Source organism: Botryllus schlosseri, chromosome 8, assembly GCF_051294905.1.
Source record: "Botryllus schlosseri isolate E-star chromosome 8, Bs_hap1, whole genome shotgun sequence".
In the NCBI taxonomy this organism is placed as follows: domain Eukaryota; kingdom Metazoa; phylum Chordata; class Ascidiacea; order Stolidobranchia; family Styelidae; genus Botryllus; species Botryllus schlosseri.
Genome location: NC_137243.1, coordinates 22805972 through 22821725, shown reverse-complemented (window position 1 = coordinate 22821725; position 15754 = coordinate 22805972). Strand labels below are relative to the sequence as shown.

Here is a 15754-nt window from a genome sequence, read left to right as displayed (position 1 = left end):
TATCGTGCTGGGCGCAAATGACCCTTATAGGCGATAAGCGCCAATGTTGTGAACAAAACAAACTCGACCCCGAGACACACTCACGCACATCTATCTCAAGTCACACTGTCCCTCAAAATTGACTCTCACATACAAGTTCCAGACACAACACATTAAACGTTAATTACCACAGGAAAATAGAAATTTCTAGAAACCCCGAGTTTCTACAAGTAAAATGTAAAAATAATAACTGTAGTGATTTTTTTGACCTAAAAAACGGAAAATTGCGACATTTTTTTTACCTTAAAAATTAAATTTTGACCTAACGTACGCAAATTAGGTGTTTCTAACATAATGTTAGAATTGTACTACTTATCTTCATTTCTGGTTGGAACTGTTTGTCCTTACAAAGTAATTTGGCCTGAAAAAAAACTCATTGTAGTACAACGAAAGATACTTTCCTACATTGTCGGATAGAAAGTGTCCGTCCATAGTGTCCTATATGGTGTCGACACAAGCAAATCGCACGGTTCAATGAAATTGTATCACGTCACAGTTTCCATTTGGCTACAGGCAATTTGACGGTGATTTTTGACCGGCTTGCCGAGCATTAAATTTGATGAATTGGGTATCAATCGAAAGCTGACGCTGTACTGCTTGCGAAAATATAAATTTTATTCCACTCATGGCCCTGGAACCACCACAATCAGCCCCAAATCATTCATTGTCGAGTAGATTGGCAGTGTGACGCAACAATGCTGTCTGGCGAAACGAGAGACTAGCTCAAGAGCAAGGATGCGGCCGAGCGGCGAGAGTGGGATCAGCTGACGTCGCGGCAATAGCAATGTGCAACCGCGCAACAGAGAAACGCTGCGCTGTTGATACTTTTTCTATGCGCTTCGGTACAAGCAAGCACACACCAGCCTTTCCTTGACTTGTAAGGGTAGAACTGGGTCCACAGAATGTATTAGGGCCCTACCAATTTTCGCGCAATATCCTTCAGCTGATAGAGATATGTAGGCTACGTCTAAGTAGTCTACAACTCTACATTGGATATGTCAGATTATTATGATATCGATTGCCTTAGCCCGCTTGTTGCGTAGGGCTCCGAGAAGCGTGGCGCTGTTGATACGTTGTATAGGCGCTTCGCTAAAAGCGAGCACACACCAGCCTTTCCTTGACTTGTAAGGGTAGAACTGGGTTCACAGAATGTATTTGGTCCCTACCAATTTTCGCGCAATATCCTTCAGCTGATAGAGATATTTCTAGTAAGAAAAATATACTTTCAAGTAATAAGATTCACTCAAGACAGCAAATTTAGATAATGTAAATATATCATATTGTAGTAATACAACTACAGTGTTGAGTTTTTACTCTAGTCCCCATATGCACCACGTCGGTGACCTTGACACCAAATTCCGAGAAGGCGAAAAAGTGCAAACTCTGTTGGGCCGAATAGACAATGGACATTCAGTTATTCACAGATGCGAAAAAAATAATGCAAATCCGTTTTACGTAAGTTACATCAGGAATATGAATACAGGCTACAGAATGAATATAATTCAAATATATGTGATACCACTGTATTACTTTTGACGCGAAAGTTGCCCGGCATTCAAAAAAACTGTTTGGTGATTGAAAAATGCTAAACCAAATTCCAACGTCAACGTTTATAGTGATATCAGATATATTCCAGTGAAAAACAAAGGTATGGATTTGGTGGTAACATTTTGGAATCATTTGGCAGGTATGGCCCGCAAGCTTGCTAGTAACGGATTGAATCCGGACAGCGATACCAGTTTAATTCGACACTCCTGCTGTTAAACTTTATTCAACAATCAACATTTTACCTGCTGCATTCGCGGGCCAAGTCCTACCCATACGGATCAAATAAAAGCTTGTAATGTATGCTCATGCTCAATGATCCTTGCTCACTCTTAACCATAAAAGCGACTATAGAAAGTATCGACACCCGCCATCAACAGCGCGACGTGTCTCTGGAGCCCTACGCAACAAGCGGGCTAAGGCAATCGATATCATAATAATCTGACATATCCAATGTAGAGTTGTAGACTACTTAGACATAGCCTACATATCTCTATCAACTGAAGGATATTGCGCGAAAATTGGTAGGGCCCTAATACATTCTGTGGACCCAGTTCTACCCTTACAAGTCAAGGAAAGGCTGGTGTGTGCTTGCTTGTACCGAAGCGCATAGAAAAAGTATCAACAGCGCAGCGTTTGTCTGTGGCGCGGTTGCACATTGCTATTGCCGCGACGTCAGCTGATCCCACTCTCGCCGCTCGGCCGCATCCTTGCTCTTGAGCTAGTCTCTCGTTTCGCCAGACAGCATTGTTGCGTCACACTGCCAATCTACTCGACAATGAATAATTTGGGGCTGATTGTGGGGGTTCCAGGGCCATGAGTGGAATAAAATTTATATTTTCGCAAGCAGTACAGCGTCAGCTTTCGATTGATACCCAATTCATCAAATTTAATGCTCGGCAAGTCGGTCAAAAATCACCGTCAAATTGCCTGTGGCCAAATGGAAACTGTGACGTGATACAATTTCATTGAACCGTGCGATTTGCTTGTGTCGACACCATATAGGACACTATGGTCTGTCCTTGCTTGCCAAGAATGGAGAAAATACATCCGACAGCAGCAGTTGGCTGACAACACTGAAGTTGTGCGCACACGTCTGGTGACACACCGCGTTACTTCATTCTGACAATTTTGTTTATATATCAAAATTTTTCATCATGCGCTTCTTGATATAAGAACTATGCAATGCCCAGGCAGTCTTGCTTCAGCTAGGATACTGCGGTAAGTTGAGCATAACAGCATGTCAGCCTATTAGTTTCATTTGAATGTTTATGATTAACAATATGTGGTTCTCGCAATGTGGCGAGATAGCGTAGTGGTATAGTCCACTGCAACAGCAATGGGTAACGGGCTCGAGTGCGGCCGAGGTCGACTCCAGAATTCCTGCATAAACGTTGGAGGTTTACCTAGGCTCCTCCTCGTAAGCGGTCTCTTATAAAAGCCTAGATGCGGACCGTGCCACATGTCAGCAGCTGCAGAATAAAAATGATGAATATCGGCCTTGGTGTAAATGACCATAGTGATCGACAAACACCATGAATACTACACCTCGCCACCTCATCCGCGTCAGCGGTGTCTTACAAAAGCCTAGAGGTGGGCCGTGCTATACAACAAATAAACAATGGCTAGGCCTATAAAGTATGCTACAAGCTGCAAAATGTCAAATGATAAGTTTTCGGACAGTGCTATATCTATACGATACAAACGAAATGCAGGTTGCAAAAAAATGTTGACTCTGTAGACAATTTTGACATTTTGTGACGTAATGCTACAATTGTGACGATAACAGTACACCACTTTGGAACAGACATGCCACTCCTGGCTTTTTCCACCCAGATCTGTTTTTTTAGCATCCCCTGGGTTTCTGGGTTTTTGTCCTTGAAATCTGGGTTTATTTCAACATCATGTTCGTCAGGTCCTTTTTATGCACAAAATATATTCTTCGATTAGTAAGATCATATTGATGTGAAATCCACGCACTTCAGTTTGCCAGAGTCTTGTAGAGACTGTTTCACTATTAAAATGAGGGGCCTCGGAGTTATGCGATGGAGTTTCATTGAATTGTAACTTTCAGGTCGCAGAAAGTCATGTTCATAGGGCGAATCATTGGAAACGTTATCTCACCATTTGAAGACTTACTAATATCACTCCAACCAATTCGATAAATAACATGTAACTGTAAAGTAAGCACATGGATAGACCCAGTTATGATCTGACTAATATATCATATTGTTATCTAAAATGTTAAGTTCCAACGAGGATTCTCGGAGAGACAGTTGAACACGCCCAGAAATTTAGGCAGAAGTCGAGAAATTTGGATTTGAATAAAATAGTATTTACGGTGAGCACAACTATAATAAATAAACAAAGAATCGGTCACCGTAAATACTATTTTATTCAAATCCAAATTTTTCGACGGCAATAACTCCGCTTCCACTGGTTGGAATTGAACCAAATTTGGTGAGCATCGTTTCTAAAGACAGCCTAACACTTTCATGGGGTGAACAGAAAATTTTTAAATTTTTTATTTTGTATTTTTATATAGTAAATAGAAACTTTCTTCTCCTGTAAGCAAAGCGGTTACTGGCTGGAATTGGACCACATTTTGTGTGTAGGCTTGAATTAGTAACCTAACAATTTTGAAGAGCCCTATTGAATACTTTATGATCAAGCCGATATAGACACAATGGTATATCACTCTATATTAAGGATAATAGTGGTTTTATCTCCACTGCACCATCATTAGCAATCAGCGGAACTGCCAATAATGCGATGTTGACCGGCTGAATACAGTTATAAACTGGTTTAACAGTGGTTCTAACGATGATATCAGTTGGAATATTTGTATGATCCCTTTGTTTTGGTCGTATACTAGCGTCAATCCTGCGTATGCGCTGTGATGAGGAATACGAAGTTTTTTACAGTAAACGCGGGCGTTAGAATTTGGTCCATTATTATCATACGGGTTTGTCTCGACCCTCTGAGTCAGAACTAATGAAGCAGTGCGACCACAGATATTTGAATCATATTTCTGCGTAGCTATTATATCCTCGACGTAGCCTGCATACATTGGTTTTCCATTGGCGTGCTGTTCTTGTTGTTCTTGATGTTGTTGTTCATTAAACAAAAGGATTTGGCTGTTATTGCCTGACGGCCTTTGGCACGACCGTCATTGTACATTATATACAACGAAAGGTGGTAGTACTAGGGTTACCATACCATACGAGGATTTGTCCTCTTTTTCAGGTTTTTGAAAATGTCCTCCGAGGATGCCTGAATGTCATCCTTTTTGACAACTCGTCCTCCTTTACAGCGTTTACGGTTAATATGATGGATAGATTCGAGTGAAAATGGGCATAAATGACGCTAAACAGGAAATTCGTGGTTCGGACGTAAGAGACGACCTTTGGTTTCAGTGAACCAACGGAAAGTGTCAAAGAAAAACTTGATGTCGGGAGTCGATATGGCAAGTCGACCTTTATATTTAGTTACACATTCTCAATTTCGTGGTAAATGTACCATTTCCAGGATTTTTAGCCAGTACCGTAAGTCTGAAAATTTTGAAAAAGTGTCCCACTTTCCCGATTTCAAAATATGGCAATCATAAGTACGAAATACCGATCAATAACAAAATGCAGTAGAAACGTGGATAACAAGCATTTGGTCAATTCATCGGTATATATTGTTTGTTGTAATGCGACACCGTGCACCTGTTGCATCAACAGCAACGGGATTAAGCAGCGGAGATGCGCGACCTCGCCACCATAGACATTTATTTATGAAACTAGCGTGCAATGGGGATATATTTAAATTTTCTTTTAGCTGCAGTTCCATTAGAGCAGTGGTTCTCAACCGGGGGTCCGCGAAGCAATTTCAGGGGGTCCGCGAGACCTCAAAATTTTTAAAATGGTTGATAACCTAATTTTAATTTTTTTTATTCGAGAAAGCATGAGGCAGTTTCGCAACGCAACTGCTAAGACCTCATGACTCGCATCATTATAATAATCGTCTGACATGAAATATCCTACAGTGCAAATTCATTTTAATTGCCAATAACCGTCTGAAACAAACATATTGCGGTTTAGAGACGTTTTGTTGGGGCTTGTGGAAAATATATATATGGAGATAGTAAGGTCAATCAGGATGACTCCGTAATGTTTGCGAATCTTTTCGATTTGAAGTAGTAGGTCTCATCAAATTAGCTAACAGTCGTTTGAAATAAAAATTTCTGAAGTATTTTCTCTAATTTGCCCCAATGAATGGATTGAAACCTCGCCACGAAATCCATTTTATCCTGTGATAGACATATACCACTATTCCAGAATAACTTTAAATTGAGATGCTACACAAAAATGGCTAGGCTGGACGTGATATGTTCATTACTAACACGTTTCTTCATTTGGGTGCCATAAATGTTGCGATCACACCAACAGTATCGTCGGAAGCGTTGCGCGTTAATATTGCATTACCCTCCACCTATCTTTGTGGAAATGGATTTTCGGCACTCATCGTTCATATCAAATCGAACGCACGGTCTACGTAGCCTACATCAAGAAATACAGCTGCAGATTTGAAATACTACAGGTTTACCAATTTCTACATAAATACTATGATGTAATTTTCTGGAAAAGTCATTTTGTTGCTGTTTATCACAAAAAGCCAATACAATTCACATTTGCACAAGACAGATGACGGTCTAGGCTCCCCCTCGCCACCTCATCCGCGTAAGCGGTGACTTACTATAGCCTAGAAGTGGGCCGTGCTATAAGTCAGCAGTTTCGGAATGAAAATGAAGAATATCGGCCTGATGTAAGTTACCACAGTAGTCGACAAACACCAGGAATACCACAAAACAAACAAACAAACAAACAGATGACGGTTGCACCATAATTGAGCTAAATTTGAACTAAAACTTGAGGGGGTCCGCGAGGGTCCGTGACGGTCAAAAGGGGTCCGCGAAGCCAAAAAGGTTGAGAACCACTGCATTAGAGTGACTTTCTGAAGAAAATGTCCGCTGCAATTTATTTCCCGATTTTATCTTTAATGTGAGACCACATAATATTTAGAGTGCACTGCTCCTTTAATATCTCAACCGACTATAGGGCTGCTGGATAGAAGTAACTATGTTCATTAAAAAGCTGCTTCTCAGTCCCCATATTTACCTGTGGATATATCACTCTAATGATATGCGTTGCATACTGTACCGTTCGCTGTATCAAGAGCACCAATGGTAGTTCAGTGAATAAGCAAGATGGACAAATATACCCGTTTGTTTGTCTGAATTTTACATTGGATCTCCGAGCCTTCCGTCGTCTATGCCACCGATTGATTATACAAAATCGATTTTATTGTCCTCGCGATGCAAAAACGAAGTCCTGGACGGTATGATGATGTTGTCTATGGGTCATACCGACGTGTGCCTAAACACCCAACATTTGTACACCGACACATTGTATGTAATGTCATAAACCACATTTACGTGAATATTCGATATGTATTGTCATTTTTCAGGAAAAAAAATCAAGGGTTGTGAATCTACATGTTCAATTACATATGGTTCTGCTTTATCGCTTTGCGTTGAATATCCGGATCCGGTTATGGACTGGCCTGTATTGGGTTTGTAATTCCATACTGAATGGGGCGATATGCATTGACCAAACCGATTACCGCTACATATCCCTGTACGTATAATCTGTGTAGTGTGAGCAAGGGAATTAATCACAAGTAACCTGGAATCGTTAGCACGATGGGTAGCATGCGTTCCAACATTTTCCGAAGATTGTTATCCGCGTATCAACCAGTTAACAAAGTCGGGGGATTACAACTTTAGACGGATTGATTCTGGAAAATCTAAAGCACGAACCCGGACATCGCAGTCATATCGAAATAGCGCATTGTTATTGTGTGCGTGTGTGGCTAACCGCCGATTTTGATGGGATGCACCATAACAAGTGAATATGCGATTACACAAATGTATCGGGGTCGTTGTTGGTGTATATTTTTCCACTGTCCGCTGTAAACAATATACAAAAATATAAAATTGTCGGGATTGGTTGTCTGATTTCTAAACGAAAATGGTATTGTTACTCAGGGGAAAAATAGATTTCCAAGTGAAACGGTATCGTTGTTCAGAGAAAAAATATATTTCTAAACGAAAAGGGTTTGTTACTCAACGAAAAAATATATTTCTAAACGAAAATGGTTTTGTTACCCAGGGAAAAAAAATTATTTCCAAACGAAAATGGTTTTGTTACTCCAGGAAAAGATAGATCGCCGATTGTTACTCTGGGTAAACGATAGATCTCCAAAGGAAAATGATATTTTTACTCAGGTAAACGCTGAATCTCCAAGTGAAAATGTATTGTTACCTGGGGTAAACGATAGCTCCCTAAATGAAAACGGTATTGGTACTCAGGGAAAATATATTTCCAAAGGAAAATGATTAGTTACTCTGGGTAAAAGTATTTTTCCAAGTGAAAATGGTTTGTTGCTGTAGGAAAAAATAGATTTGCAAACGAAAAGGGTTTGTTACTCTAGGAAAGGATAGCTCCCCAAGTGAAAATGTATTGTTACTCTGGGTAAACGATAGATCTCCAAAGGAAAATAGTATTTCTACTCGGGAAACGATAGCGTTCCAAACAAAAATGGTAATTTTACACAGGTAAACGTCAGCTATCCAAATGAAAATGATATTTTTACTCGGGTAAGTGTCGTATGTTCAGTGTCAGTGATGTTGTTAAACGTTATCGCCTGACGTCGGTATCCCGTAGTGTACTTTTATGAGTGTGAAAAGGATTTACACATCTTGTGCAGAGCATCGTGACAGTGAAGATATTTTTCACGTGACGAAACAAGATCTTTGTTCAAATGTTAATGCATACATCTCGATTTTCGAGTTGCTGTACAATAGAGAGGACTCTACATTAGACCACGCTGTGTGCTTCGATTAAAGCCACAAGACCACCTGTAAATCTATTCACACAACTCGATGATGTCGATATAGTGTTACTAAAATTAATTATTACCTATTTAAACAACATAAAAATAACAATTCATGTCGTAGTAAGTACGTTTCTTGAACTCGTGCTTGAGGAAAACGAATGGTGACAAGTATGCTTTTGTGTTTGAGTGAAAAATAATTATTTAGAGTAGTGACAGTTTGTGACCAACGAATGCAAATCGATCATGATATTACAATATGCGCTTTCATCAACATAACGACTTGGCGCAGGAGAAACACTTTCACGTTATTCAATAACTCGATTCTCGAGACTTGTTACTTGTACGATGTACCATCAGTGAGCAAACTATAACACCCATTTTGTATGATAGTATGATTTAGTTGTATTGTTGTGAGGACAACCATATGATGACTCAGCACTTTTCGTTAACAAAGTAAATTGTTTTGTGTGTAAGATGTAAGCACCGTAACTAGAAAACATATGTACTCTCTTGTTGGAGTAGCTGATTTATTGCTATGACATTGACAGAACCCTCGGGAAGTTAGTGTGCTTTTCTTTCACGAAAGTTTACGTGGTTCGTTGTAATAGATTTGTGTTAACTACACTCGGATAGATACCGCAATTGTGCTGGACTTACACATGGTATTCGCATTCTGTACACATACAAACTTTTGTGTAAACAACTCTGATGTTTCTGGGAATATCGAGTATTTTCGTGTAACATGAATATATTTCATATACCTTCGGTAAGAAATGAGTTGCGTGGGGTAATCATACACAACCTACAAAAGGTAAACTTGTAGCGTTTGATTGCCTACTTTTTATCAATGTCTTTGTGATGTTAAAAGACGGCTGAGTTTACATTTACATATAGTAAGCGGAGAAACTCAAGTAATAAATTTACTCGTTTGAAAATATCGATCAATGGAGTAACAGTATCAATATGAGTGGTATATTATTTTTAGCGATATGCAACCAATCCTCTAAGCATAACTTGTCAAACATTTATCATGTCATAGAAAAGCCGGTCGTTACGAACTCGAAAGAAATGTACTTCGATTATCACGATAAAGGGAATTAAGATCGAAGGAGTATTACGAAGTGGTATGTTCAGCAATCACTAAATGACAAAAATATAAAACTGTAATCTTGATTTACAGATGACAACCTGATGATGTAAAGCTCAACCACTCCAGTGTGTTTCTTGCAAAGTATTTGACACAAACAAAATATTGAATGAAGACCCACAGACCTACACCTCGGTTTCATTACCAAGCGAGTGAAAATTGTTTTCTGTTGGTTGGATAGGATTTGTATTTAGAAGAACGACCTACACCGATTAAGCGACGCTGTTTAACATCATAATCCGTCGAGTGGGTAAAACTTCTTCGGGGTTCCGTTTAGTGAGGTAATTGCTAGGGATTCAATCACATACAAGTATGGTCTTTTAGTGACTGAGTATTGTGACGACATTTACTTTGACGAATGACAATGGGAAAATTTCCAATTTCTTCGGTCGTGAGCGTTCTACAAATATTTCCGGCATACATTTAGCAAGCAACCTACAATATTATTTTGTTATGGTAATGACTTTCGCAAGTTTGGTTTTATGAGTACAATTACTTTAGAAGATTCAAATGATAATTTATGATCACTACTTTGAGCAACAATACAAATACATTTTGTAGATTTCAGTGTCGTGCCTATTGCGATTTTGTCAATGCTATGAGTTTTTCGTATACTCAAGTCTAGTAGAATAAGATGGTTCAGTGAAGATATTCCAAATTGCTTCTGTGTTGATCAAAGTCTTGAAGTGTAAATCTGTAGACTTCTCAATGTCTTGGAGAGTGCGAACGGAATTATGTATTGATCGCGCGCTTCAAACGGTACTCGATATCAAAGTGATATTTTCACACTCTGTAAGTTGTGTATGTTTCAATGCGCTGTCACAAATACCGACAATAAATCGTATCAATTGCTGGATTCAATAGTAACGATATTTTGATATACTGACTCTACACTTAGTCGTTTCAATTACCCGTTGCGAATCGGGATAATAAAGCATTTTGTATCGAATGTTCAATGTATGAATAATGGAATTATTACATCTTTAGCGCTATTTATCGCAAACGATAGATTTTAATAATTGTACTGGTTGTTGAATGTAATAATACTGATATTGTTGTTTCATCTTTAGTCTTGGTTACTGGAAACAATTACATTTGTAAAAATATTTCCTGATATCCGCGATACGCAGAGTGATTTTTACCAAGGTGGAGTAATTTTCCTATCAAGAACATTTCAGACACGCATAGTTTTACAACTTAATATGTTAATAACATTGATACTGAAAAGTTTGTTGCTGTCATAACATTTACCACAACGCCGGGTCTAATTAACGCAAATAATTTAATAATGAAGTAATGATCAACTATTACAAAATCTCATATGTCAAATCAATGTGTCAATCCTTATGTTTACAGCATGATAACTTTGAATATAACACCAGCGTTCGATTGTAAGAAATGAAGTCGCAACTACGTTGATCAGACTTTCAAATCTCGTATACTCAAACATATTATGTTAATCTCAAGTCACCTGCCCCGGGTAGTAATTACTTTTGTCTTACAAAATATATCGAGTAATAATTACTTTGTCTTGCAGAATATACCGCGTAGTAATTCCTCTATCTTACAGAATAGTAACGACTTTTAAAGTTGAATAAAAATGATGCGTCGTAGGGATATGAGTACAACCGAACTTGCTATGGATATTAGGTCTTAGTGATTGTATGGCCTCGTGTATGCTTGGCTGACTGCTTGAGTTGGTCGGGTAAGTTACAAACGTTACAAACGACAAATGTTTTCGTGGTTGACTCTTTGAATATGGTAAGATTGTGAGATGTCGAGACGTAATACTATTTCCGTACACTCAATTACAACAAAACATAACCCGCATTCAAATAAGCCGTAAGCTACAAGTGGATTTAAAACTTGATGCTGTTTTGTGGTTAACTCAAGTCAGTGGTCATGTTTGTGTTGATTTCAGGAATGATCATGACGAGTTGGTCGGGTAAATTAGGTATTGTGGTAGTAACTATGACCTTACAGAGTTGCTGACATTCCAATATCTTTTACGCTGTAATATACGGATTTAATTGTGATAAATTATTTCTCAGTTATTGTTCGGACATTCAAATCTCGTATACTCAAAATAGAGTATGTTCAAGTCAAATCGTATATGCACCGATTAGTAAATACTTTGTCTTCAGAATAGTAACGACCTTTACAATTGAATAAAAAAGACCGATCATACGAATACAGCCAGGATGAATTAATTCAAATTTATGAGTTGCAGTGATATCATCAAGTAAGTGAAAACTAGATTTTTAACACTTGGTAATGTTGTGAATAATTCTTTTGAGTATGGTAAGATGTTAAAATATCTCTTTGACAAACGGAAAGCGGGATCGCGAATAGAGTTGCAATGTTTCATTACTTGTTTCAAATCAATGTGCGTATAATATCGAAACGGGACTGTGGGAAAGTTGGTAGTCATGTTTGTCAATCCTATTTCAATTCACACTACGCCAAAGTCAAAATATTCGGTTTCGGATTATCTCAATTTACCTATAGAACATCTCGCGAATGGATTCCGACACCGTACTATAACTAGATCACTATGTCTGATGCATTATCGTGTCAGCGACGTAGGATTTTTACAATTATTTCACACCTTTTGAATAAGCGTCAACTTCACAGAGGATTAGGGTTGGATCAGAAATAAGTGAGAATTTGTCGGTATTCGAATCACTGTCTGCGACGGTTCTGTTATTCGTTACATATTAAATCTTACCAGTGAAATCCAGTTCTGCGACAAACTAATTACCCAAATAATACCTCGTGAGTGATCGGCATGCCTGTAACACCAAGTCGCGAGCGATGGTTATGTCTTAGGCGTTATCTTGTGAGCGATCGCGGGATTTGTAACCTATTTCACACCTTTTTGAAGTGTTAGTTTGTGAGCGTGGTTATTGTTGATATTCGAATCGCCGTCTACGCCGGCTCTGTGGCAAACTAATTACCAAGCGACTGATTCCTAGATTTAGCAAACTATTTCACACCCTTTTTTGCTGAAAGTATGACATGCCGCCCGCAGTCTATAAACGAAAGTACGAATCATCGCCTCATCCTTAAGAATAACGATATATAGAAGTCGCGCTCACCGTAAACGTTGGGATTACTTCAAATTGGTCATATATAATAATTTGCGATATACACATTAATTAAGTACCAATCACGTGACTATTCACCATACCTGATACATATTTTACATCGTGCGAGAGATGACTATACCTGAAAGGGCGAATCACGACCGCAGCCATAAGGCACCACACGAGAGACACCTATACCCAGGCCGTGTTATTTTTGGCGATTTTTATTTTTGGCAGTTTTGGCATCGTCCTCTAAAAGATAGTTTCAGCCTTGAATTAGTCACAAAAACGCTTTATTCGGGCTAGTTTGTCAAAAGACACCACAAAATGTGCAGCATCCAAGTATAATCAGTGCCAACAAACAAGAAGAAGAAGAAAAAACCTAACGATTTCATAGGTTAATAATATCAAACGAAACCACAATATGTGTAGTATCCACCGGAATCGGTGCCAATAAGCAAAAAGAAACAGCCGTTGTTACAGCTGTTGAATAGACTTGGATCGTTTGCACTGTAACAGTGCTTCCAAACTCAGGTTTTCAGAGCTTCAAAATCTTTGGAGGGCCGAACCGCCTTCCATGCATCATGAAAAGAGATCACTTCGTCAGTGCCATCGATCTCATCGCGGAAAGAATTTTCTTCCCGGTCCTTTTCTATGAGTTTCCTGTGTTGTCTCGCAACACATTCTATTTAGTAGCCCGACTATCATTTCTCCTTCAGTCTACCCATATATGGTCGGAGGACTTTTGTCACTTCAGGTGGCTATTACCAACTCGCGGGGAGTCCTGGGAAGGTTAATTTGTTTAAGAACATTGACGCAACAAGACTGTCACGCAAAACGAGACTATGCAGCTCAGAAATAGCCAGACAGTTTGTTGCGTCACAATGTTCAACTCGATCACAATGCAAAAATCGTGGTTGATTTTAGGGGTTCCAGTTCCATGAGCAGAATATAATTTATATTTTAATAATCAGTATTGCGACAGCTTCTTATTGATACCCGTTTTATCAAATTTAGCGCTCGACAAGCCGGTCAAAAATGGTCGTAAAATTGCCTTTGGAAAAATGGAAAGTATGACGTAAACCAAATGCAGTCAGCCGTTCAATCTCGCTGTGCCCACACCATCTAGGACAGTATGCTTTCACCTCTAATGGGTGGGCTGGACCCAGTTTAAGAAGCCTGCCTTTCACAAACGATCTTCTCGCTTATAACGCGGTCCTGTTAACACAACACCATGAACGAAATACACTATTTGGCAAGCCGTGTTATTTTTGGCATATGCCAAAAATTGCTTATTTTTGGCATTTTTGGCATCTGGCTCCTGAAATGCCAAAAATAACACGGCCTGCCTATACCCGAAAGTACGACATGGCAACAACGAAGCCGCGTGCGAGCGATCCCTATACTGAAAAGGGTTGCCGTGCGACCACAAGACACAATAGCCGCATGCGACCGACAGGGGGTCAAAAAGGGTGGTCGTGCGAACACGGGATTTCGAAGCCGCGTGCGACCGCACCCTATACTGTAAAGGGTTACCGTGCGAGCGGAGCCATAAGACGCAATAGCCGCGTGCGACCGAGAGGGGGGGTTTAAAAGGGTTACCGTGCCACCCCAGGTTTCCCAGTCGCGTGCGTCCCCGCCATAAGAGCCCCTGCCAGGTCACGACCGATCTATACTACTACTGAGGGGTCAGCGAGGATCCCTGACGGCCCAAAGGGGTCCGCGAATACAAAAACTTTGCGAACCACTGGCCTAGACCCTTTGTTCCCTGACTGGGACTCGGACTTGTCTCGGTGGGGATTAGAAAATGACTCAAATTTACTCGAGTCAAAACTACAAAAGTGAGATTGACTTGCGACTTGGTTACAAATTCAAAACCGTGGAATTCACTATTCTAATCATTATAAGAAAACGTTGCTGCTTTAACCTATAACTCGTTATAGCTTACTTGTTACTATTATTTATTGTTTCTACTCAATCAGGTATTTGAATAAGTACGTGCATATACAGGCTAGGAATTGTAAGTAATCCTGACTACAGACTGTATTGCAACATTTGTCAATCAAGGTTGCAAACGCTGTATTTCATATTACGATCACTAAACACGATTGTGACGTTTGAACGCGGATATAGTGATATGCAAGGCAACGAAGAAGGTTCAAGCGATGTCGCTAAAGACGGTCTACTCCATGAAAGAATATTCATGAATCTGACTTTTAAGGAATTGGACCCAATAGAATCGATCACAGAGGAAGTGGAATTTCAGGATGTGGTTCTGGCCGCACCCGTTTATCAAGTAGTGCCGTATATCCGCGAAGAATACATCGTGCCCAATGTCAAACCAAATGCGTATGTTATGGACACCTTGCTCGTAACCAATATGGAGCATAATACACGCGTTGAACTATATCCACCTGTTAACTATACCATTCAAAGGCTATGCGGCTATCCCCTCTTTCTCGAAGAAGGGATGTGTGAAATTGGGAATGAAGTGTCGCTTTGCACCAAGTCCTGGGCGGCTGTGATTTTTGGGTTGATGGTCGGTTTGCTCGCCGTAACCATCATAAGTGTTAACAGTCTCATACTCGGATTGGTTGCCACAAATGCAGCGATGAGAAAACAGCATCACGCCATAAAAGGTTAGCCATTTTTTATGAAACTGATTATTTGATAGTGGTAAAGCTTGATATTAGAACGACTTGATATAATCTAGTTAGGGTAGCTTATAACTTTGACCAGCATATTATATATCCGATTTCAATTCGACTATTCAAGATTCAGCCTGATCGAGGAGAAATTTTCGAAACAGGAATGATATAAATGATTTGTACACGTCTTGCAACATTAATTAACAACGCATTTTGTACTTCAGCCATCTGACAAGATGCAATGATTTGAACAATAATTAGTGTGATCGACGGATTCATTGTTATGCCTCGTACTTCCAAAATGCGGACTTGGCATATCTCTAATCGCATTCCAAAATCGACTTGAT

The 15754-nt window shown here is 39.5% G+C and overlaps 1 protein-coding gene and 1 long non-coding RNA gene across 2 annotated transcripts in view; one reads left to right on the top strand and one right to left on the bottom strand.

The window, feature by feature from the left end:
• The window catches only part of LOC145444515 (uncharacterized), a 414279-nt gene that overhangs the window by 47664 nt on the left and 350861 nt on the right, over positions 1-15754 (bottom strand). The window lies entirely within an intron of this gene.
• LOC145444493 (uncharacterized) overlaps positions 1-15754 on the top strand; it is a 38162-nt gene that overhangs the window by 12397 nt on the left and 10011 nt on the right. The window contains exon 2 of the mRNA XM_080322486.1: positions 12744-15398. Coding sequence (XP_080178612.1) covers positions 14897-15398 — 502 coding nt within the window. The 5' untranslated portion in view covers positions 12744-14896. The remainder of the gene's footprint in view (positions 1-12743; positions 15399-15754) is intronic.